Source organism: Mustela lutreola, chromosome 9 (genome assembly GCF_030435805.1).
Source record: "Mustela lutreola isolate mMusLut2 chromosome 9, mMusLut2.pri, whole genome shotgun sequence".
Taxonomy (NCBI): domain Eukaryota; kingdom Metazoa; phylum Chordata; class Mammalia; order Carnivora; family Mustelidae; genus Mustela; species Mustela lutreola.
Genome location: NC_081298.1, coordinates 107673057 through 107695206, shown reverse-complemented (window position 1 = coordinate 107695206; position 22150 = coordinate 107673057). Strand labels below are relative to the sequence as shown.

General features: G+C 46.6%; 1 pseudogene and 1 gene segment (V, D, J or C); one reads left to right on the top strand and one right to left on the bottom strand.

The window, feature by feature from the left end:
- The first annotated feature begins 1768 nt into the window (after positions 1-1768).
- LOC131807796 (immunoglobulin kappa variable 2D-29-like) lies at positions 1769-10895 on the top strand (annotated as a pseudogene).
- Positions 10896-20699: 9804 nt separating this feature from the next.
- On the bottom strand, positions 20700-21569 carry LOC131808418 (immunoglobulin kappa variable 2-29-like). The segment is given in 2 exon segments: positions 20700-21142; positions 21488-21569. Coding segments are annotated over 2 exon segments (492 nt in total).
- Positions 21570-22150: the final 581 nt, after the last annotated feature.

Below are 22150 nucleotides of genomic sequence, written 5' to 3'. Positions count from 1 at the left end.
TGATGGACTAGTCCTTCTCAGGTGGGGCCTCCACACTGCCCTGTAGAGCCATGGGCAGCTGCTGTGGAGGATGAAGTGTGGACATGAAGCCACTGAGAGCAGACCCAGAGCCAGGAGACTTGTGCCCCTAAGGAAATTCCATCATGAAAGTGCTTGGTGTCCTCCACACAGCTGGTCAGGTACCACCACCTGTGAAAGATATTCAGATCAAGCATTTTGTGAATCATGCCTAAAATTGCATATATATTGCAAAAATTGTTTTTTTTTAATTATGTGTGATCTGATTTAAATTACCCAAGATCTAACAGAACTACAAACTCTATTCATTCAGTTTCTCCAGGGTTTTGATTGCCTGACAGTGACTTGAGTTGTGAGGTAATTTGAGGTTGACATAATTCTCACCAACAACTAATACCTACATCAGGCTTAAACATGCAGAATCATCAGGTTATGTCCCTACTTTAATGCAGGATGGTTGGTAAACTGGTGCCCCAAACAGCTCTGACCCTGCAACCTGTTCCGCAGTAACTGTGGTTCACAGTTACTGTGGTTCACCAAAGACCTCTGAAATTGTCCATCATAGGTATAGGTGACACCAAATTATTTAAAGTTTTATCCCAGTCCTTGCTATTCTCACCTACAGAATTTCATTTTCAACTATAGACTCAGATATAGGAATGCTGAACATAAAAGCCAAGTGAAAGACACAGCTTCTCACATAGAGCTAACAAGGAACTAGTCCCCCTAACAGAAATTGGTTACACATGATGAGAAAGCCTCTGTGTGGGAAGGGAAAACATTGTTTTCTGGGAAATGGGAAACATTATTCATTCATTCTGTCCATCTTCTTAATCATGAGAAATCTCTTTGTTTGATATGGTGTGTGTGTGAGGGTGTACCTTATCTAATATGCACTATATGGTATGTATGTGTCTATCCTCGGTCTGTCTTGCCTACTATCCACCTATCCATCTAACAGTCTCTCTGGAGAAAGAGACAGATGTGTGACAGGATACAAACCACATTGTAACAGTTGGCACACACATCATACTCACTGTCTGAAGCATACAATTCTGTCTTCTCTCCTATTCTCTTCTCCAGGATTATAAATTCTCTTTGTGTAAGAGATTCTTTTCTATCTGCCAAGTTCCTCTCACTTTCATCTTTTCAGAGTAGATAATTCACAAGAATTATATCTCTTCAAGCTCCCAAACAGCATGAGTTTAATTCATTTTAAATCATTATTAAATTGTCTAAAACCATTGATCAGGAACCAGCAGATCCCAGAGACTTTAGTTCATCCTGGGATCTGGAAATCGCTGGACAATCAGCTGGAGAGGGAGTGGGACCTGTTTCCTCCTGGACATTAGCTGACAGGAATCCAGGCAGGATGGCCTTTCATCTGCCAGAAATGGACTCTGGAAACACATGCCTGTATCATCAGGGTCTCTGGAGCTTTCTCAGAAGGCAGGGCTAGGAGCACTGTGTCCTGCCACAGATCCTGATTATCACAGGGAGATCCTGCTTCCCACACAGGTACTAGGGAATTTGTCTCTGTTAGTTTCCCTCCAAACACAGAAGACATTTGAAGTTACTGCACTCCCAGGAGAGGGACCTGCACCCTGCCTTTGGCCCTTTCCACTCTGCCACACCCACCATGGGATTTGCATATTGTCCCCTGGGGAGGACCTTGCCTTGGAAGTCTGACATAAAGGTCAGCTCTGAGCTTGTGTTTACTTATTAGGACTCATCAGGTAAGATTCTCAAAATGAGGTTCCCTTCTCAGCTCCTGGGGCTGCTGATGCTCTGGGTCCCAGGTAAGATGAGAGGGAGGATGAGGAAGGAGATTGTGGTGAGAGGAGGGTGAGCTGTCTGGGTGCTGTTAGTCCCTATGTGTGCTCTGTCCAGGAGTGAGGTTGACCTCCAATAGGGGAATTTGGTTTTGAGATCAGTGAAAATTATGAGGAAACTAAAGGGAAGGAAGAACAGTGCTTTAGTGAGAAACTGAAAAAAAAAAAAAAAAAAAAAAGAGGTCACTCTGTGTTCAGCAAATATTGGATTATCCATGGATATTGGAAACATTTAGAGTAGGAATCAACTCACAAAATATTATTTAGCCTTTCATCAATGAAATCTACAATCATTAAAATGGTTTATAAAGTTTCTCCACAACCTATACTTATCTCTTAATATTTTAGGATCCAGCGGGGTTATCATGCTGACACAGAACCCACTTCCCCTGTCCGTCACCCCCGGAGAGCCAGCCTCCATCTCCTGCCGGGCCAGTCAGAGCCTCATATACTGTCATGGAAACACCTATTTGCATTGGTTCTGGCAGAAGCCAGTCCCCACAGCTCCTCATCTATGAGGTTTCCAACCGTTTCACTGGGGTCCCAGATAGGTTCAGTGGCAGTGGGTCAGGGACAAATTTCACCCTGAGAATCAGCAGGGTGGAGGTTGACGATGTGGGAGTTGATTACTGTCAACAAAGTATACAGTATCCTCTCACAGTGGTTCAGGCCCAAACACAAACCTCTCAGTTTGGCAATCCCCACTGGGCATGTGTGTTGCCTGAGCAGGGAGAGGGCCCAGCAGAGACTCTGAGCTGGCATCAGAGGCAGGTGCTGGGAAACTCAGGGCAGTAATTTGCAGCTGAGTGCTCTAGACCGAGTCCGGACCCCTGGGAGAAAACTGCCTCAGCGGGGAACAACCAGCTCCAGAAGGGACATGATCAGCCCGTCTGCTGAGTGGTAAACTGCCAGCGACAGCCACCGGGAACCTCACCCTGAACCTCCTGGCTTGTGTGCATGGGTCAGGAACAATTACTCAGCCTGAGAGTCAGAAGTCTGAGGCATATTTGTGGCAACACAATTATATACATTTTTAAAAATTTATTTTCAGCGTAACAGTATTCATTGTTTTTGCACCACACCCAGTTCTCCACTTTTGAGCTAAGAAATTCTGTGATATTTTCAGTAGGATAATATTTGATATCCTTCAAATTTTATTATTGCATATTTTCCCACTCTCTGAATTTCTTCTTTCCCCGTTACTCTGTTTTTGTGCTATATTCTCTAGGTAACATTCTATACACACTAACCCCACAGGAAATATGGCTGATAACCATTAGTATACCTTTCTCTTCAAGCTCCCAAACAGACTGGTAAACCCATAGCACATATAATGTCCTAATCCTGTAGAGATTATGTCCATATATACAATGAAATTTTACTCAGCCATAAAAAGAATGAAATCTAACCATTTGGGACAACATGACCCAGTAGGGTATTATGGGAGGTGAAGTAAGTCCAAAGAAAGGCAAGCATCATACGATTTTATTTATATATGGAATCTAAAACAGAAAGCAAAACAAAACAAAACAAAACAAAACAAACAAACAAAAAAGCATAAAGACCCATGAATACAGAGACCAAACTGGGGGTTGCCTGAGGGGAAGGGAACAGGCAGGAGGGGTCCAATGTGTGAAGGAGATTGGGAGGAATCTGCTTCCAGTTATGGAATGAGTAAATCACAGGGATGAAAAGTACAAGCAAGGGAATATAGTCTATGAGATTGCTACAGAGTTGTGTGGAGAGATACAGTAGCTACACTTGAAATGAGCAGAGCATAGCATACCGATGTGTCAAAAAAGAATTATGAGAACTCTTCAGAGAATTTAGGATCTCGGTTTTGAAAACTGCTACAGCAACGTAAGCTAAGTAGCCACATTCCTAGCAGTAAATGTTAAATTTAAATATTGTCACATTTGATGAAGACCACTATTTTATATGAAGCTTCATACTAAACAATCTTTAATAAGACAATTTTAAGATTAGTTGTAATTGAAGGGACAGGTAGAATGTAATAAACAGGTGTTTTGAAGTGTATGAAATTATGGAGCTACTGTCAGTTTCATGTTTTTTATCTACATGCTGTGAGAAATGTCCTCCTGCCCAGTGTCCCTGCTTCTCCCAGATCCCACGCAGACCTGAGTGTGCACAGCTCCGCACCTGGGTCGGTGGCCCGTCCCTGCAGGGTCTCAGGATAGTCCCTGCACCTGGGTCTCAACCCATCCCACCTAGCCAGCCTTTACCTGGGGTGTGAACATGACCTGCCCACCAGGCATCTGACCCCGCATCAACCTAATCTTGCTCGGGGCGTCTCCACCCCAGTGAGCTTTCCTTTCACACACACACACACACACACACACACACACACACACACACGGGGATGAGACCTATGCCTACATGGGTCGGACAGAAGCTGTGGGGCTGTCTGACTCCGAGCCTCCCGGTGTCACCTTTGGATTCTTTTTGCCAAAGGGCCAGAGGCATCAGGAAAGCCTGACAGGACCTGCCCAGTGAGGGGACTTGTTTGGTGGGCGAGCTCTCCTCTGCCTGCATCCTGTGGGCTTCAGTAGACAGCACCAGAACATGTCGCTTCCTTCAGGATCTGCCCAGAAATGAGCTGGGCAGGGGGGTTTACTCTGGAATGTGGGTGCCTGGATACGTGGGTTCTAATTCCGTTGGGCTCTGTCGTCAGGGAAGTGAGGTCACCACTGCCTGGGGGCTCCTTACCCGACTTCCTGCTCCCACCAGAGCTCCCTGAGGGCGCCCCTCCCCCAGTTGCTCAAGGCTCACCCTCCACCCCATGCCCTGTCCATCCAGTGACCCCCACACAGCCTCCCCACGGCCCCTGGGAGGCCAGGGTGCAGCTGTTGTCCCCGCTGGGAGGGCACAGAGCTGGGTTCAGACCCGGCTCCTGCTCCTGCCCAGGCCTGTGAGCCCGCACACACCCTGTGCCTCTCAGGGCCTCCCCAGTCTCCCCATCTGCACACTGGGGGTGTTCTGGCTTCTCCTTCTAGGGATGCCATCAGGGGTAGGTCCTCTGCATACATTCTATCCCCGCTCTCGCAGGAGGCTGGTGCACACACTTGGCCAGGCTCAGCTGAGCCAGGGGCGGGGCGGGGGCATGAAACACAGCCCAGAGGGGCCTGGATCTGCTCTGGGATCCAGGCAAAGCCACCCTCCTCCTGCCTGTGTCCCATGCCCCGTGGCAAGGTTCCAGTGCATGGCTTCTGACCTTGGTGACACAGACTTCCCGGGGCTCCCATTAGGTTGAGGTCCAAGGGCCTCGTCTGCACCCATGTGCTGGCCAGCCCCCACACGGGTCCACGGGCATTCCCAAAACCATCCACAGGGTAGATGGCCCATGGGACAGAGAAGGGAACAAAATGTATGGCTGTCATTTCTCAGCTGATTGAGGAAAGTCTGGGACTTCTCCTGGTTCCATCTCTCCTGTGTTCAGTGTCTGTCTCTGTCTTTGTCTTTGTCTGTGTGTCTGCATCTGTCTCTGTGTGTGTGTGTCTCACAGGAGCAGGATCTGTGGGCTCCAGGGGTGATGGGAGAAACCTCCGAAGTCTCTCTTGTCCCTGTTTCCCTCTCCTGTGCTGGTGCTTGGTTCCTTGCTAAGTAAGGCCTTCTCACCCTGTGCAGAGCAAGGACTCTGGAACCTCTTCCCAATGGGGACCCTGAGACTGCACCAAGGAGGGCCCTGACCTTGGTCCCCAGGCCAGGAGTCTAGTGCTCTACCACATTCTGCAACCCCACAATGTCACCCCCCCCCCGAGCCCCCAGGCTATCTTCTGCTCAGAAGGACCTCGAGGGAGTAGAAAGCATTTTCCCAAGACTGGGAGCACAGTGGGTCAGGGGTAGTGATTCAAGGCCAACAGGCTCTTCTCCAAGACTGTGGGAGACTAGGGACACCCTGTCTCTGTGGCCCCACCGATAGAAGAGTAAGGGGATGCCTTCAGTGTTGTAGCCCTGTCCACACTGCGGGGTACCTCTTCCTACTTCCAGTAGTCCAGGGTGGTGATGGACACCAGGCCCCAGACCCTGTCCCCACCCAGTGCCCTGGCAAAGCCCCTGGGCCCCTTGGGGACCTCTTAACCATCAGCCTGTCCTGTCTCCTCTCGCCATGCTTTGGATCTCGTTCCTTCCCAGGAGTCCTGATTCCCCTGACCCCATGGCCCAGCTGTTTCCAACCTCTTTCTTCTTTCCCCCTGGTTACCCACCATTTTCCCAGGGTGTCTCCCCCTCTGACCGCTAGCTGGGCAGAGTGGGGTGTGTGTGTGTGTGTGTGTGTGAGTGAGTGAGGGTGTATGTGTGCACATGCACGCTCAAACACATATGCCTCTAGATGTCTGGGGATGCCCGAGGTCATGTCCCCACATGGGATGGGGTGGGTAGCTCTCCCCAAGGATCTGAGGAGCTCTCACCCTCAAAGCAAACCTCATGGGAGGGTCAGGGATTGCCTAGGACTGGAGGGAAGCTCTCCTCCTTGGACTCTGTACCCGTCTTTTGTCCTGGGCCAGTGTCTGCCTCCCTTGAGCCCAGGTTCCCAACTGTCCCTGAGGGTTGGACATAGAAATGCTTGAACCTGGCCGTTCCTCCAGGGATTGGTGGAGGTGGAGGAAAGGTGCACCAGGCACACAGACCTCCATTCCAAGAGGGCCAGGTGTGCACAGGAGACCTGCACACAGCACCTGTCCTGGGACCCAGCCTTGTAGTGGATGTGTACGCGACCATAGCGCTGTCCCTGACTGGTCCCCCATGTTCCCTCACCACTGCCAAGTGCTCCGTGGCCCCAAAGTCTGCTGAGCACCGGAACCATGCCTCTCCTGGGAAGCAAGACTCAGGGTGTAAGGCCAGGGGGGTTGGACATCTGGGGATGCAAAGGTCATCGAGTACCCCCCACCCAGCTGGCCTGGAATTCAGAATCCCTCCCAGGGTCCCGCTCGAGGTGGGGTTGAGCCAGAGGACTTGGAGACATCAGTGGAGGCCAAACGGGGCAGAGAGATCAGTGGGCCCCTACAACTTCTCTCTCCCTCTGCTTGGACTTCCTGGTTGTTCCCTGGGACAGAGGTCCAGCCTGTCCTTGGATAGAGCCCTGGCTTGAGTCGGTGGGTGGGAAGGAGCACAGGGAAGGTTAGGGTTTGAGTGAGGCCTTTGGGTTAGGGTGAGGGTTATAGTTAGGGTTAGGGTTAGAGTTAGGTTCAGGGTCAGGGTCAGGCCCAGGGTTAGGGTTAGGATCAGGGTCAGGGTAGGTTTAGGGTTAGGGTCAAGCTCACAGTCATGGTTAGGTTTAGGGTTAGGGTTAGGGTCATGCTCACATTCAGGGTCACAGTTAGGTTGAGGGTCAGGGTCAGGGTTCAGTCAGGGTCAGTGTTAGGGTCCGTGTAGGGTCAGGGTTAGGGTCAGTGTCAGGGTGAGGGTAGGGTTACAGTTCGAGTCAGGCTCACAGTCAGGGTCCTGGTCAGGGTTAGGCGTTAGTGTTAGGGTCAGGTTTAGGTTTAGGGTTAGTGTTAGGGTCAGCCTCATAGTCAGGGTCAGGGTTAGGTTTAGGGTCAGGTTCATAGTCAGTGGTTATGGTCACGGTCAGGGTTAGTGTTAGGGTCAGGGTCAGGGTCAGGGCCAGGGTTAGGGTTAAGGTCAGGGTTAGGTTTAGGGACTGGGCCAGGGTCAGGGTCAGTGTTCAGGTCACGGCCAGGGTTAGGTTTAGGGTCAGGGTTCGGTCAGGGTTAGGGTTAGGGTCAGGGTCAGGGTAGGGTTAGGGTTAGGATCAGGCTCATAGTCAGGGTTAGGTTTAGGGTTAGGGTTAGGATTAGGGTTAGGGTCATGCTCACAGTCAGGGTCAGGGTTAGGTTGAGGGTCAGGGTCAGGGTTCCGGTCAGAGTCAGTGTTAGCGTCCGTGTAGGGTGAGGGTTAGGGTCAGGGTAGGGTTAGGGTTCGAGTCAGGCTCACAGGCAGTGTCCGGGTCAGTGTTAGGCGTTAGTGTTAGTGTTAGGGTTATGGTTAGGGTTAGCGTTAGGGGTAGTTTTAGGGTTAGGGTGAGGTTTCGTGTTACGGTTCAGGGTTAGGATTTGAGGTTAGGGTTTGGGGGCGCATTCAGGTTCAGGGTTAGAGTTATGTGTTAGGGTTCGGGCTCCGGTTCAGATGCGGCTTCGTATTAGGGTTCTGGTTCGGATTAGGATTAGGCCCTGAATTTTGGCCTGGGGCTGGTCCATTTGTCCTCCCAGTGCTGACCTTCCTTCTCCTTGGCCCTCTGTCATCCTGTATCCTCTCCACCTCCTCCTGAAACTATTATGAATGTCTCAGGAGTAGGGTGGCAGGAGTTTGATTCAGGAGAGCCTGCTGCGATCCTGTGCCCCAGGCAACACTGAGAAAGTAGCCCCAGGACATTGTGTCCGGAGGACGGGGATGAGGATCCCCTCCATCTCCTTGGGCACGAACACTGTTCCATTCCCTGCTGTCTCCACCACTGCTGTGCCAACTCCTACTGAAAACACATCTGTGACCCACCGAGCTAGAGTTTCAGGGGGTGAGTGCCAGGCTGAGCCGTGCTAGGTGATAGGTGCCCCTGTGGCCTGGGATCGGTGCCGCTCACTGTTGTCCCAGACAGGGGTGCCTGTCCCCCTTCTCTCCAGGGGGCCTGCATTCGACCTCTGCTTCCTCATGTTCTCCCCAGGGCTGCTGGTCCCCAGACCAGACACCTGCCAGTCTGAGGGTGACCAGCACTGCCTCTCCAGGGTTTCCTTTGCCTGTGTCCTTCCCTGGGAGCTCCTGCATCTCCTGACACATACTCCCTGTGTGCCTCTCCTCCCCCTTGAACTTGCACGTGCTTAGTCTCTGTCCCTGTCTCTGTCCCTGTGGGACCCAGTGACTTGGAGCATGGATTGGAGCAGATCCATGGGAGACCTTTCTCTGGCCTAGGGTTGTGAGCGATACTTTTGCCCTCTGTGGTGTGTCTTCCAGCTTTCTGCATTTCCCTGGTTCCTGTGTGGGCCCCAGGAGGAAACAGCCGTGTCCTGCCTGGGGACCGACTGTCGTGTCGACACTTGCAGGAACAGGGGCTTGGCCGCGAGACTGTGCCCAGAATTCCTAAAGGGGGCCCTAGGATGACACCTCCTCTGTAATCCATTGGGCGTCTCAGCATCCAATAAGGGAAATTCTATGTTAAACAGACAGAAGAAACAAAAACAAAACCAAACCAAACTAAACCAAACCCCAAACAAGGGCCCTTTGAAAATAGGTGCAGACACAAAGGCACCTATTGAGGGATTCCACTTCCAGAAACCTCCAGAACACGTGCAGGAACAGAAAGAGAAAGCAGCTTGGGGTTGCGAGGGGCCAGGCTGGGGGAACATTGGGCAGGAGGGCTTGGGCTCAGGGTCTCCTTTGGGGAAGGAGATATCCTGCAACCATGTTCTGTGGCGTGGTGGCACAGCGTTGGGAAGGCACTTCATGCTCATGACGTGTTCAAGGGAAAACAAGAACTTTTATTTAAAATAAATAATACACAGCATACAGGAGATGGACGGCAACTAGAACGGGGACTACATACAGGAGCGGAAGAACAAAAGGGGAGGGTCTGAAACATTCTGGGGGGATGTCGGGGTCAGGGGATGGAACTGACGGCATTTTTATGGGGAGATCTCCCCGCAGAGTGGTGGGCTCTGGATGCGGGTCTGCGATCCCCGCAGGAGGAGGTGTAAGGCAGGGGTTGGGCTAGGGGTGGGGAGAGGGTCAGCAGTAGTGGCCAGTGCAGGATCCAGAGCAGGAGCTGGGTCAGAGACAGGAACAGGAGCACAGGCAAAGGCAGGGAAAGGAGCAGGAGCCAATGATAGGGACTGGGTCTGGGGCGGGAACAGGGGCCTAGGCAGGGGCAGGAGAAGTGGCAGTGGTCCTGGCAGGGCCAGGGGATGGGATGGTGGCAGTTGAAGGGGAAGACGCAGGGGCAGGGGGTGGGTCTGGGGCAGGAACAGCAGTGCAGGCAGGGAAAATGGAGGCCTTCCTGGCAGAGGCAGGGGCAGGGGCAGAGGCAAGGGCAGGAAGAGGGATAGGACCTGGGTCTGGGGCAGGGGCAGTGGCCCTGGCAGGGAAAGGAGAAAGGACAGGGGCAGGGGCAGTGGCAGGGGCAGGGGCAGAAGCTGGGGCAAGTGTAGGGGTGATGGCCGGTGCGAGGTCAAGGGCAGGAGCTGGGTCTGGAGCAGGAACAGGGGCACAGAGAGGGGTCGCGGAAGGGGTGGGACCAAGGGAGGTTCTGTATCAAGGGCCAGAACAGGAGCACAGGAAGGGGCAGGGCAAGTGGGAGTGGTGGCAGCAGGGGTGGGGGCAGGAGCAGGAGCCAGCTCTCCCTGGACAGCATCAGCATCTCCGTGGGCAGGCGCCTGGGCACCTGGCAGCTCCCGGTCTCCTGCTGAAGGGATGCCAGACACCATCTCCCCCTCCGGAGTTGCTGAAGTTGGGAGTGGGTCTAGCTCCCCCGCTGGAGTAGCTGTGAGAGGAGACAAGGTCACCCGCGGGCCTGCCTCTCCCTGTGGCTTTGCAGAGACGGAGCACAGCCCTGGGCCTCCCGGAGAAGCTGCAGCCACCAAGGAACCCTCCCCGGGGACGTCACAATGACTGTAGCCCACGCCCTGGGTGTTCCAAGCCAAGTCGTGGCTCCTGGCCCCACACCAGCCTGTGGGGGATTCTCCCTGTGGGACCCAGCACCGACCCTTCCCCGCACAGCCACAGGCACCCCATCCCAGCCTGGAACAAATAATCCAAAAATTTATATGGAACCAGAAAAGACCCCTAAGAGCCAAAGGAATGTTGTGAAAGAAAAGCAAAGCTGGCGGCATCACAATTCCAGACTCTAAGCTCTATTACAAAGCTGTCATCATCAAGACAGTATGGTGCTGGCACAAAAACAGACATATAGATCCATGGAACAGAATACAGGAAACAGAAATGGACCCTTTACTCTATGGTCAAGTAATCTTCAATGAAGCATGAAAGAATACCCCCTGGAAAAAATGAAAATCTCTTTAATGAAAGATATTGGGAAAATTGGACAGCCACATGCAGAAGAATGAAACTGGACCAGTTTCTTAGACTGTACGCAAAAATAGACTCAAAATGGATGAAAGACCTCAGTGTGAGACAGGAATCCTTCAAAATCCTAGAGGAGAACACAGGCAGCAACCTCTGTGACCTCAGGCACAGCAACTTCTTGCTGAATGTTTCTCCAAAGGCCAGGGAAACAGAGGCGAACAGTGAACTATTGGGACATCATTGGGATTAAAAATCTTTCTGGTAGAAATAAAGTAGTGGTAGAAACAGAAAAAAGGGAACCATGAAAAAACAGGGATAGCCTACATTGCACCATTATTGTCTAGTCAATATTGGACAACCAGCTCTCCGGAGAAATGAAAGTTCAGAAACAAGAAATATTTATTTATTTATTTAGTATTTTACAGCATAAGGAATGGAGTCAATGGTACTGTAATAATAATGTATGGTGACAGATATGGCCATAGAATAATGTATAAACTTGTTGAATCACTAAGTTGTACGGCTAAAAAAGGATAGCCCTATGTATTAATTACGCTAAAACAAGAAAGGAGGAAATTTTTAGAATCCTTGATCCAAACATCTTCCATAGGAATCCAAAGAAAAAGAAGTTCTGGTTCAGGATCGGTGTTCCAGGAGGTTTCTGAATTCACCTCCTCCCATGGACATGTGGAACCTACAGCTACACATGGGACAACTCCAACTGTGAGATATCCAGAAACTAGCTGAGGGACTCCTACACATTGGGTTAAAGAAGTCATACCCACATTGAGACACGTGCACAATGCTGGGACACATTCTTGCCATGAAATCCACCACCAACATAACAGTATGCCATTGGAAGGAAACTTGTAACTCCCAGCTTCTCCCTGAAGAACAAAGGGTTTGGACCCAACTTCTAGTGCCCCAACTTGCAAAACTTCCACCTGAGGAACCGGCCCCCAAACACCTCGATCTGGAAGCCACTGAGGCAGTGCATGGAGAGCCCCCCAAGAAAACAGTAAACAAAGAAACAGGGAGCAGATGGAACCACTCACCTCCCAGTCTTTCTCTCAAAGAAGCCTATTTTCAGATCTTAAAGGCTGCTGCCCGACAGGCTTCCAATTCAGAACACATCTATGAGCTGACTGCATTCCTCCCTGGAAATCGAGGAAGCCTGTGTTTCTACTCTACATTCTCTCTCTGTCCAGCTCCAGGTCCCTGGTGTCTCCCTGGAAAGAGCTTGTGCACTTGTCTGGTGCCCCGGCAGCCCTTGACCACCTGGCTCTGTTGGCCAGCAGGGCTGAAGTTCTCAGACCCACAGGGCTAAAGCAAATAGAGACAAATAAATATTTGCAGAAATAATACTTGCGTGTTAGAATTGCAAATAATACTGGCAATAAAGTTGCAAATACCACCATAAGCTTGTGATAAAGTTCCAGACAGATGAACTTGCAAGAATAATATTTGTGTATTATAATTTTAACTAATACAACAAATATGTATAATAGATAGTATGACTTTATTAATTTGATATTTTAACTGAGTATAAGATCTTTCTGGATTGCTTTTCTGCAATTTCATTTATAATGGCATCAAAATTTGTACTTTTAGCAAACTCTCTTTCCATATATAATTGCAAATAACGAGGAGGAGTCAAGATGGCGGAGAAGTAGCAAGCTGAGACTGCTTCAGCTAGCCGGAGATCAGCTAGATAGCTTATCTAAAGATTGCAAACACCTGAAAATCCATCGGCAGATCGAAGAGAAGAAGAACAGCAATTCTGGAAACAGAAAAACAACCACTTTCTGAAAGGTAGGACCGGCGGAGAAGTGAATCCAAAGCGACGGGAAAATAGACCCCGGGGGGAGGGGCCGGCTCCTGGCAAGCAGCGGAGCAACCGTGCACAAAATCAGGACTTTTAAAAGTCTGTTCCGCTGAGGGACATCGCTCCAGAGGCTAAACCGGGGCGAAGCCCACGCGGGGTCAGCGTGGCCTCAGGTCCCGCAGGGTCACAGAAGGATCGGGGGTGTCTGAGTGTCGCAGAGCTTGCGGGTATTGGAACGGGAAAGCCGGCTACAGAGACAGAGCCGACAGTAAGCTCGCAGCTCCGTGTTACCTTGAACCGGTCGCAGGCTCGGTGAGCTCGGAGCGCGGCCGGAGGTCAGGCAGACGGGAGTAACTGGGCGCTGTTCTCTGAGGGCGCACTGAGGAGTGGGGCCCTGGGCTCTCGGCTCCTCCTGGCCGGAGACCAGGAGGCCGCCATTTGTATTCCCGTCCTCCGGAACTCTACGGAAAGCGCTCAGGTAACAAAAGCTCCTGAAAGCAAACCCGAGCGGATTACTCACCCCGGCCCCGGGTAAGGGCGGTGTAATTCCGCCTGGGGCAAAGACACTTGAGAATCACTACAACAGGCCCCTCCCCCAGAAGATCAACAAGAAATCCAGCCGAGACCAAGTTCACCTACCAAGGAGTGCGGTCTCAATACCAAGGAGAGCAGCAGAATTCCAGAGGAGGAGAAAGCCAAACACGGAACTCATGGCTTTTTTCCTGTGATTTTTTTTAGTCTTGCAGTTAATTTAATTTTTTCTTTTTCATTTTTTTTTTTTTCTCGTCTTCGGGTAAAATTTTTTTTTAACTGTTACCTTTTTCTTTTTTAACGATTTTTTACTAGTTTATCTAATATATATATTTTTTCTTTTTTACATTTTTTTTAGGTGTTTTCTTTTTTTAAAAATTCTTTTCTTTTCTTTTCTTTTTGTTTTTTTTTTCTTTCTTCCTTTTTGAACCTCTTTTTATCCCCTTTCTCCCCACTCACGATTTTGGATCTCTTCTAATTTGGTTAAAGCATATTTTCCTGGGGTTGTTGCCACCCTTTTAGTATTTTACTTGCCCCTTCATTTACACTTATCTGGACAAAATGACAAGACATAAAAATTCAACACAAAAAAAAGAACAAGAGGCAGTACCGAAGGCTAGGGACCTAATCAATACAGACATCGGTAATATGTCAGATCTAGAGTTCAGAATGACAATTCTCAAGGTTCTAGCTGGGCTCGAAAAAGGCATGGAAGATATTAGAGAAACCCTCTCGAGAGATATAAAAGCCCTTTCTGGAGAAATAAAAGAACTAAAATCTAACCAAGGTGAAATCAAAAAAGCTATTAATGAGGTGCAATCAAAAATGGAGGCTCTAACTGCTAGGATAAATGAGGCAGAAGAAAGAATTAGTGATATAGAAGACCAAATGACAGAGAATAAAGAAGCTGAGCAAAAGAGGGACAAACAGCTACTGGACCACGAGGGGAGAATTCGAGAGATAAATGACACCATAAGACGAAACAACATTAGAATAATTGGGATTCCAGAAGAAGAAGAAAATGAGAGGGGAGCAGAAGGTATACTGGAGAGAATTATTGGGGAGAATTTCCCCAATATGGCAAAGGGAACGAGCATCAAAATTCAGGAGGTTCAGAGAACGCCCCTCAAAATCAATAAGAATAGGTCCACACCCCGTCACCTAATAGTAAAATTTACAAGTCTCAATGACAAAGAGAAAATCCTGAAAGCAGCCCGGGAAAAGAAGTCTGTAACATACAATGGTAAAAATATTAGATTGGCAGCTGACTTATCCACAGAGACCTGGCAGGCCAGAAAGAGCTGGCATGATATTTTCAGAGCACTAAACGAGAAAAACATGCAGCCAAGAATACTATATCCAGCTAGGCTATCATTGAAAATAGAAGGAGAGATTAAAAGCTTCCAGGACAAACAACAACTGAAAGAATTTGCAAATACCAAACCAGCTCTACAAGAAATATTGAAAGGGGTCCTCTAAGCAAAGAGAGAGCCTACAAGTGGTAGATCAGAAAGGAACAGAGACCATATACAGTAACAGTCACCTTACAGGCAATACAATGGCACTAAATTCATATCTCTCAATACTTACCCTGAATGTGAATGGGCTAAATGCCCCTGTCAAAAGACACAGGGTATCAGAATGGATAAAAAAACAAAACCCATCTATATGTTGCCTCCAAGAAACACATTTTAAGCCCGAAGACACCTCCAGATTTAAAGTGAGGGGGTGGAAAAGAATTTACCATGCTAATGGACATCAGAAGAAAGCAGGAGTGGCAATCCTTATATCAGATCAATTAGATTTTAAGCCAAAGACTATAATAAGAGATGAGGAAGGACACTATATCATACTCAAAGGGTCTGTCCAACAAGAAGATTTAACAATTTTAAATATCTACGCCCCCAACGTGGGAGCAGCCAACTATATAAACCAATTAATAACAAAATCAAAGAAACACATCAACAATAATACAATAATAGTAGGGGACTTTAACACTCCCCTCACTGAAATAGACAGGTCATCCAAGCAAAAGATCAGCAAGGAAATAAAGGCCTTAAACGACACACTGGGGGCGCCTGGGTGGCTCAGTGGGTTGAGCCGCTGCCTTCGGCTCAGGTCATGATCTCAGGGTCCTGGGATCGAGTCCCGCATCGGGCTCTCTGCTCAGCAGGGAGCCTGCTTCCTCCTCTCTCTCTCTGCCTGCCTCTCTGCCTATTTGTGATCTCTCTGTCAAATGAATAAATAAAATCTTTAAAAAAAAAAAAAATAAAAAAAAAAAATTAAAAAAAAAAAAAAAAAAAAAAACAAACGACACACTGGACCAGATGGACATCACAGATATATTCAGAGCATTTCATCCCAAAGCAACAGAATACACATTCTTCTCTAGTGCACATGGAACATTCTCCAGAATAGATCACATCCTCGGTCCTAAATCAGGACTCAACCGGTATCAAAAGATTGGGATCATTCCCTGCATATTTTCAGACCACAATGCTCTAAAGCTAGAACTCAACCACAAAAAGAAGTTTGGAAAGAACCCAAATACATGGAGACTAAACAGTATCCTTCTAAAGAATGAATGGGTCAACCGGGAAATTAAAGAAGAATTGAAAAAAATCATGGAAACAAATGATAATGAAAATACAACGGTTCAAAATCTGTGGGACACAACAAAGGCAGTCCTGAGAGGAAAATATATAGCGGTACAAGCCTTTCTCAAGAAACAAGAAAGGTCTCAGGTACACAACCTAACCCTACACCTAAAGGAGCTGGAGAAAGAACAAGAAAGAAACCCTAAGCCCAGCAGGAGAAGAGAAATCATAAAGATCAGAGCAGAAATCAATGAAATAGAAACCAAAAAAACAATAGAACAAATCAACGAAACTAGGAGCTGGTTCTTTGAAAGAATTAATAAAATTGATAAACCCCTGGCCCGACTTATCAAAAAGAAAAGAGAAAGGACCCAAATAAATAAAATCATGAATGAAAGAGGAGAGATCACAACTAACACCAAAGAAATACAAACTATTATAAGAACATACTATGAGCAACTCTACAGCAATAAATTTGACAATCTGGAAGAAATGGATGCATTCCTAGAAACATATAAACTACCACAACTGAGCCAGGAAGAAATAGAAAGCCTGAACAGACCCATAACCAGTAAGGAGATTGAAACAGTCATTAAAAATCTCCAAACAAACAAAAGCCCAGGGCCAGACGGCTTCCCGGGGGAATTCTACCAAACATTTAAAGAAGAACTAATTCCTATTCTCCTGAAACTGTTCCAAAAAATAGAAATGGAAGGAAAACTTCCAAACTCATTTTATGAAGCCAGCATCACCTTGATCCCAAAACCAGACAAGGATCCCACCAAAAAAGAGAGCTATAGACCGATATCCTTGATGAACACAGATGCGAAAATACTCAACAAAATACTAGCCAATAGGATTCAACAGTACATTAAAAAGATTATTCACCACGACCAAGTGGGATTTATTCCAGGGCTGCAAGGTTGGTTCAACATCCGCAAATCAGTCAATGTGATACAACACATCAATAAAAGTAAGAACAAGAACCATATGATACTCTCAATAGATGCTGAAAAAGCATTTGACAAAGTACAGCATCCCTTCCTGATCAAAACTCTTCAAAGTGTAGGGATAGAGGGCGCATACCTCAATATCATCAAAGCCATCTATGAAAAACCCACCGCAAATATCATTCTCAATGGAGAAAAACTGAAAGCTTTTCCGCTAAGGTCAGGAACACGGCAGGGATGTCCATTATCACCACTGCTATTCAACATCGTACTAGAGGTCGTAGCCTCAGCAATCAGACAACAAAAGGAAATTAAAGGCATCCAAATCGGCAAAGAAGAAGTCAAATTATCCCTCTTCGCAGATGATATGATACTATATGTGGAAAACCCAAAAGACTCCACTCCAAAACTTCTAGAACTTATACAGGAATTCAGTAAAGTGTCAGGATATAAAATCAACGCACAGAAATCAGTTGCATTTCTCTACACCAACAGCAAGACAGAAGAAAGAGATATTAAGGAGTCAATCCCATTTACAATTGCATCCAAAACCATAAGATACCTAGGAATAAACCTAACCAAAGAGACACAGAATCTATACTCAGAAAACTATAAAGTACTCATGAAAGAAATTGAGGAAGACACAAAGAAATGGAAAAATGTTCCATGCTCCTGGATTGGAAGAATAAATATTGTGAAAATGTCTATGCTACCTAAAGCAATCTACACATTTAATGCAATTCCTATCAAAGTACCATCCATCTTTTTCAAAGAAATGGAACAAATAATGCTAAAATTTATATGGAACCAGAAAAGACCTCGAATAGCCAAAGGGATATTGAAAAAGAAAGCCAACGTTGGTGGCATCACAATTCCGGACTTCAAGCTCTATTACAAAGCTGTCATCATCAAGACAGCATGGTACTGGCACAAAAACAGACACATAGATCAATGGAACAGAATAGAGAGCCCAGAAATAGACCCTCAAATCTATGGTCAACTAATCTTCGACAAAGCAGGAAAGAATGTCCAATGGAAAAAAGACAGCCTTTTCAATAAATGGTGCTGGGAAAATTGGACAGCCACATGCAGAAAAATGAAATTGGACCATTCCCTCACACCACACACAAAAATAGACGCAAAATGGATGAAGGACCTCAATGTACGAAAGGAATCCATCAAAATCCTTGAGGAGAACACGGGCAGCAACCTCTTCGACCTCTGCCGCAGCAACATCTTCCTAGGAACAACGCAAAAGGCAAGGGAAGCAAGGGAAAAAATGAACTACTGGGATTTCATCAAGATCAAAAGCTTTTGCACAGCAAAGGAAACAGTTAACAAAATCAAAAGACAACTGACAGAATGGGAGAAGATATTTGCAAACGACATATCAGATAAAGGACTAGTGTCCAGAATCTATAAAGAACTTAGCAAACTCAACACCCAAAGAACAAATAATCCAATCAAGAAATGGGCAGAGGACATGAACAGACATTTCTGCAAAGAAGACATCCAGATGGCGAACAGATACATGAAAAAGTGCTCCATATCACTCGGCATCAGGGAAATACAAATCAAAACCACAATGAGATATCACCTCACACCAGTCAGAATGGCTAAAATCAACAAGTCAGGAAATGACAGATGCTGGCGAGGATGCGGAGAAAGGGGAACCCTCCTACACTGTTGGTGGGAATGCAAGCTGGTGCAGCCACTCTGGAAAACAGCATGGAGGTTCCTCAAAATGTTGAAAATAGAACTGCCCTATGACCCAGCAATTGCACTATTGGGTATTTACCCTAAAGATACAAATGTAGTGATCCAAAGGGGCACATGCACCCGAATGTTTATAGCAGCAATGTCCACAATAGCCAAACTATGGAAAGAACCTAGATGTCCATCAACAGATGAATGGATCAAGAAGATGTGGTATATATACACAATGGAATACTATGCAGCCATCAAAAGAAATGAAATCTTGCCATTTGCAACAACATGGATGGAACTAGAGCGTATCATGCTTAGCGAAATAAGTCAAGCAGAGAAAGACAACTATCATATGATCTCCCTGATATGAGGAAGTGGTGATGCAACATGGAGGCTTAATGGGTAGAAGAAGAATAAATGAAACAAGATGGGATTGGGAGGGAGACAAACCATAAGTGACTCTTAATCTCACAAAACAAACGGAGGTTTGCCGGGGGGAGGGGGTTTGGGAGAAGGGGGTGGGATTATGGACATTGGGGAGGGCATGTGATTTGGTGAGTGCTGTGAAGTGTGTAAACCTGGTGATTCACAGACCTGTACCCCTGGGGATAAAAATATATGTTTATAAAAAATAAAAAAATTAAAATAATAATAATAATAATAATTCTAAAAAAAAAAAAATAATTGCAAATAACACTGTCTTTTGTCAAATACAAGACCTGAAATATTTTTTAATAATTTTTAATTTTGAAAAGATTTTTTCTGATGTAAAAGAAAAAAAAAACCCCTGAGTTGTTTGGAATATTTTAAAGTCTGTGGTGACATTACAATGCCTTTCTAATTAATTATTTGAAGTATAAATTTTACTATGTCTAGACATGATGAACCATTTCTAAAAAAATGACAACTCTTCACACAAATTAGTTTTGTGTAAATCTGATTTAATATTTGATACAGATGTATACAATGATATCTTAATGTTTCTTCGGACATTTCTTGCAATATATAGATATAAAACATGAAACTGAAAGTAGCTCCATAATTTGCATGCACTTCAAAACACCTGTTTTTTACATTCCACTTCTATCCCTTCAATTACAACTAATCCTAAAATTGTCCTATTAAAGATTGTTCAGTATGAAGCTTTATATAAAATAGAGCTCTTCATCAAATCTGACAATATTTAAATTTAGCATTTACTTCTAGGACTGTGGCTACTTAATTTACATTGCCATAGCAGTTTCCAAAACCGAGATCCTAAATTCCCTGAGGCATTCTCAGAATTCTTTTTTGACACATCAGTATGCTATGCTCTGCTTATTGCAGGTGTAGCTACCGTCTCTCTCCGCACAACACTGTTCGAAAATCATAAACTACATTCCTTTCTTGTACCTTCATCCCTGTGACCTGCTCATTCCATAACTGGAGGCAGGTTCTTCCCAATCTTCTTCACACATTCTTCCCCTCCTGCCTGTTCCCTTCCCCTCAGGCAAACACCAGTCTAGTGTCTGTATTCATGGGTCTTTCTGCCTTTTTTGTTTGTTTGTTTTGCTTTCTGTTTTAGATTCTACATATAAATGAAATCATATGATGTTTGCCTTTCTCTCGACCTACTTCACCTTACATAATACCCTACTGGTTCATCGATGTTGTCCCAAATGGCTAGATTTCATTCTTCTTATGGCTGAGTAAAATTTCATTGCATATATGGACATTGTATTTACAGGATTAGGAGCTTATATTTGCTATGGGTTTCCAAGTCTTTTTGGGAGCTTGAAAAAAAAGGTTTACTGATCGTTCTCAGCCATATTTCCTATGGGGGTAGTGTGTACAGAATGTTATTTAGAGAACATAGCACAAAAACAGTATAACTGGGAAAGAAGAAATTCAGAAAGTGGGAAAATAAGCAATAATAAATTGTGAATGATATCAAATACCATCCTACTGAAAATATCACAAACTTTGTTAGCTCAAAAATGTATGTAATTGTGTTGCCACAAATATGCCTCAGGTTTCTGACGCTCAGGCTGAGTAATTGTCCCTGACCCATGCACTCAAGCCAGGAGGGTCAAGGTGAGGTTCAGGGTGGCTGTGCCTGCCAGCTCATTGCTCAGCCCACAGGATGATCATGTCCCTTCCACAGCTGGTTGTGCCCTGCTGAGCCTGTTGGCGCCCAGGGGTCGGGTTTCTGTTCAGAGCACTCAGCTGCATGTTACTGTCCTGACTTCCCCAGCACCTGCCTCTGATGCCAGCTCAGAGCTTCTGCTGTGCCGGCTCCCTGCTCAGCCATCACACGTGCCCAGTGCGGACTGCCAAACAGAGAGGTTTGTGTTTGCGACTGAACCATTGTGAGAGGATACTGTGTACCTTGCTGACAGTAATACACTCCCACATCATCAGCCTCCACCCTGTTGATTGTCAGGGTGAAATCTGTCCCTGACCCACTGCCACTGAACCTGTCTGGGACCCCAGTGAAATGGCTGTAGATCAGGAGCTGTGGGGACTGGCCTGGCTTCTGCAGGTACCAATGCAAATAGGTGTTTCCATCACTGTGTACAAGGCTCTGACTGGCCCTGCAGGAGATGGAGGCTGGCTCTCCGGGTGTGACAGTCAGTGAGAGTGGGGTCTGTGTCATCACAACCTCCCCACTGGATCCTACAATAATGAGGAGACATTATAATCCATTTTAATGATTTTAAATATCATTTATATTAGGCTAAATCATATTTTGTGATTGGATTCCTAGTCTAGGGCTAATTTCCATGGATAACCCAGGAATTGCAGGGCACAGAGTGGCCCCATTTTTTTCCTTCAGCATCTCACTAAAACACTGTTCTTTGTTCCTGTAGCATCTTCGTAATCTTAACAGATCTCAATATTTAATTCCACTTGTTGGAGGGCAATCTCAATCCTGGACAGAGCACACATAGGGAGTAATAGCACCCAGACAGCTCACCCTCCCCACCCCAATCTCCCATCTCATTCTCCTTCTGCTCTTACCTGGGACCCAGAGCATCAGCAGCCCCAGGAGCTGAGAAGGGAACCTCATTTTGAGAATCTGAACTGATGAGTCCTAATAAGTAAACACAAGCTCAGAGCTGACCTTTATGTCAGACTTCCAAGGCAAGGTCCTCCCCAGGGGACAATATGCAAATCCCATGGTGGGTGTGGCAGAGTGGAAAGAGCCAAAGGCAGGGTGCAGGTCCCTCTCCTGGGAGAGCAGTAACTTAAAATGTCTTCTGTGTTTGGAGGAAACCTAACAGAGACAAATTCCCTATAGCTTGTGTGGGAAGCAGGATCTCCCTGTGATAATCAGTATCTTTGGCAGAACACAGTGCTCATAGCTCTGCCTTCTGAGAAAACTCCAGAGACCCTGATGATACAGGCATGAGTGTTCAGAGCCCATTTCTGGCAGGTGTATGGCCATCCTGTTTGGATTCCTGTCAGCTAATGTCCAGGAGGAAACAGGTCCCACTTCCACTTTAGCTGATTGTCTGGCGACTTCCAGATCCCAGGATGAACTAGAGTCTCTGGGATCTGCTGTTTCCAGGTTAACGGTTTTAGACAATTTAATAATGATTTAAAATGAATTAAACTCATGCTAACACCTCTTGAATTATCTACTCTTTGAGAAGATGAAAGTGAGAGGAACTTAACAGGCAG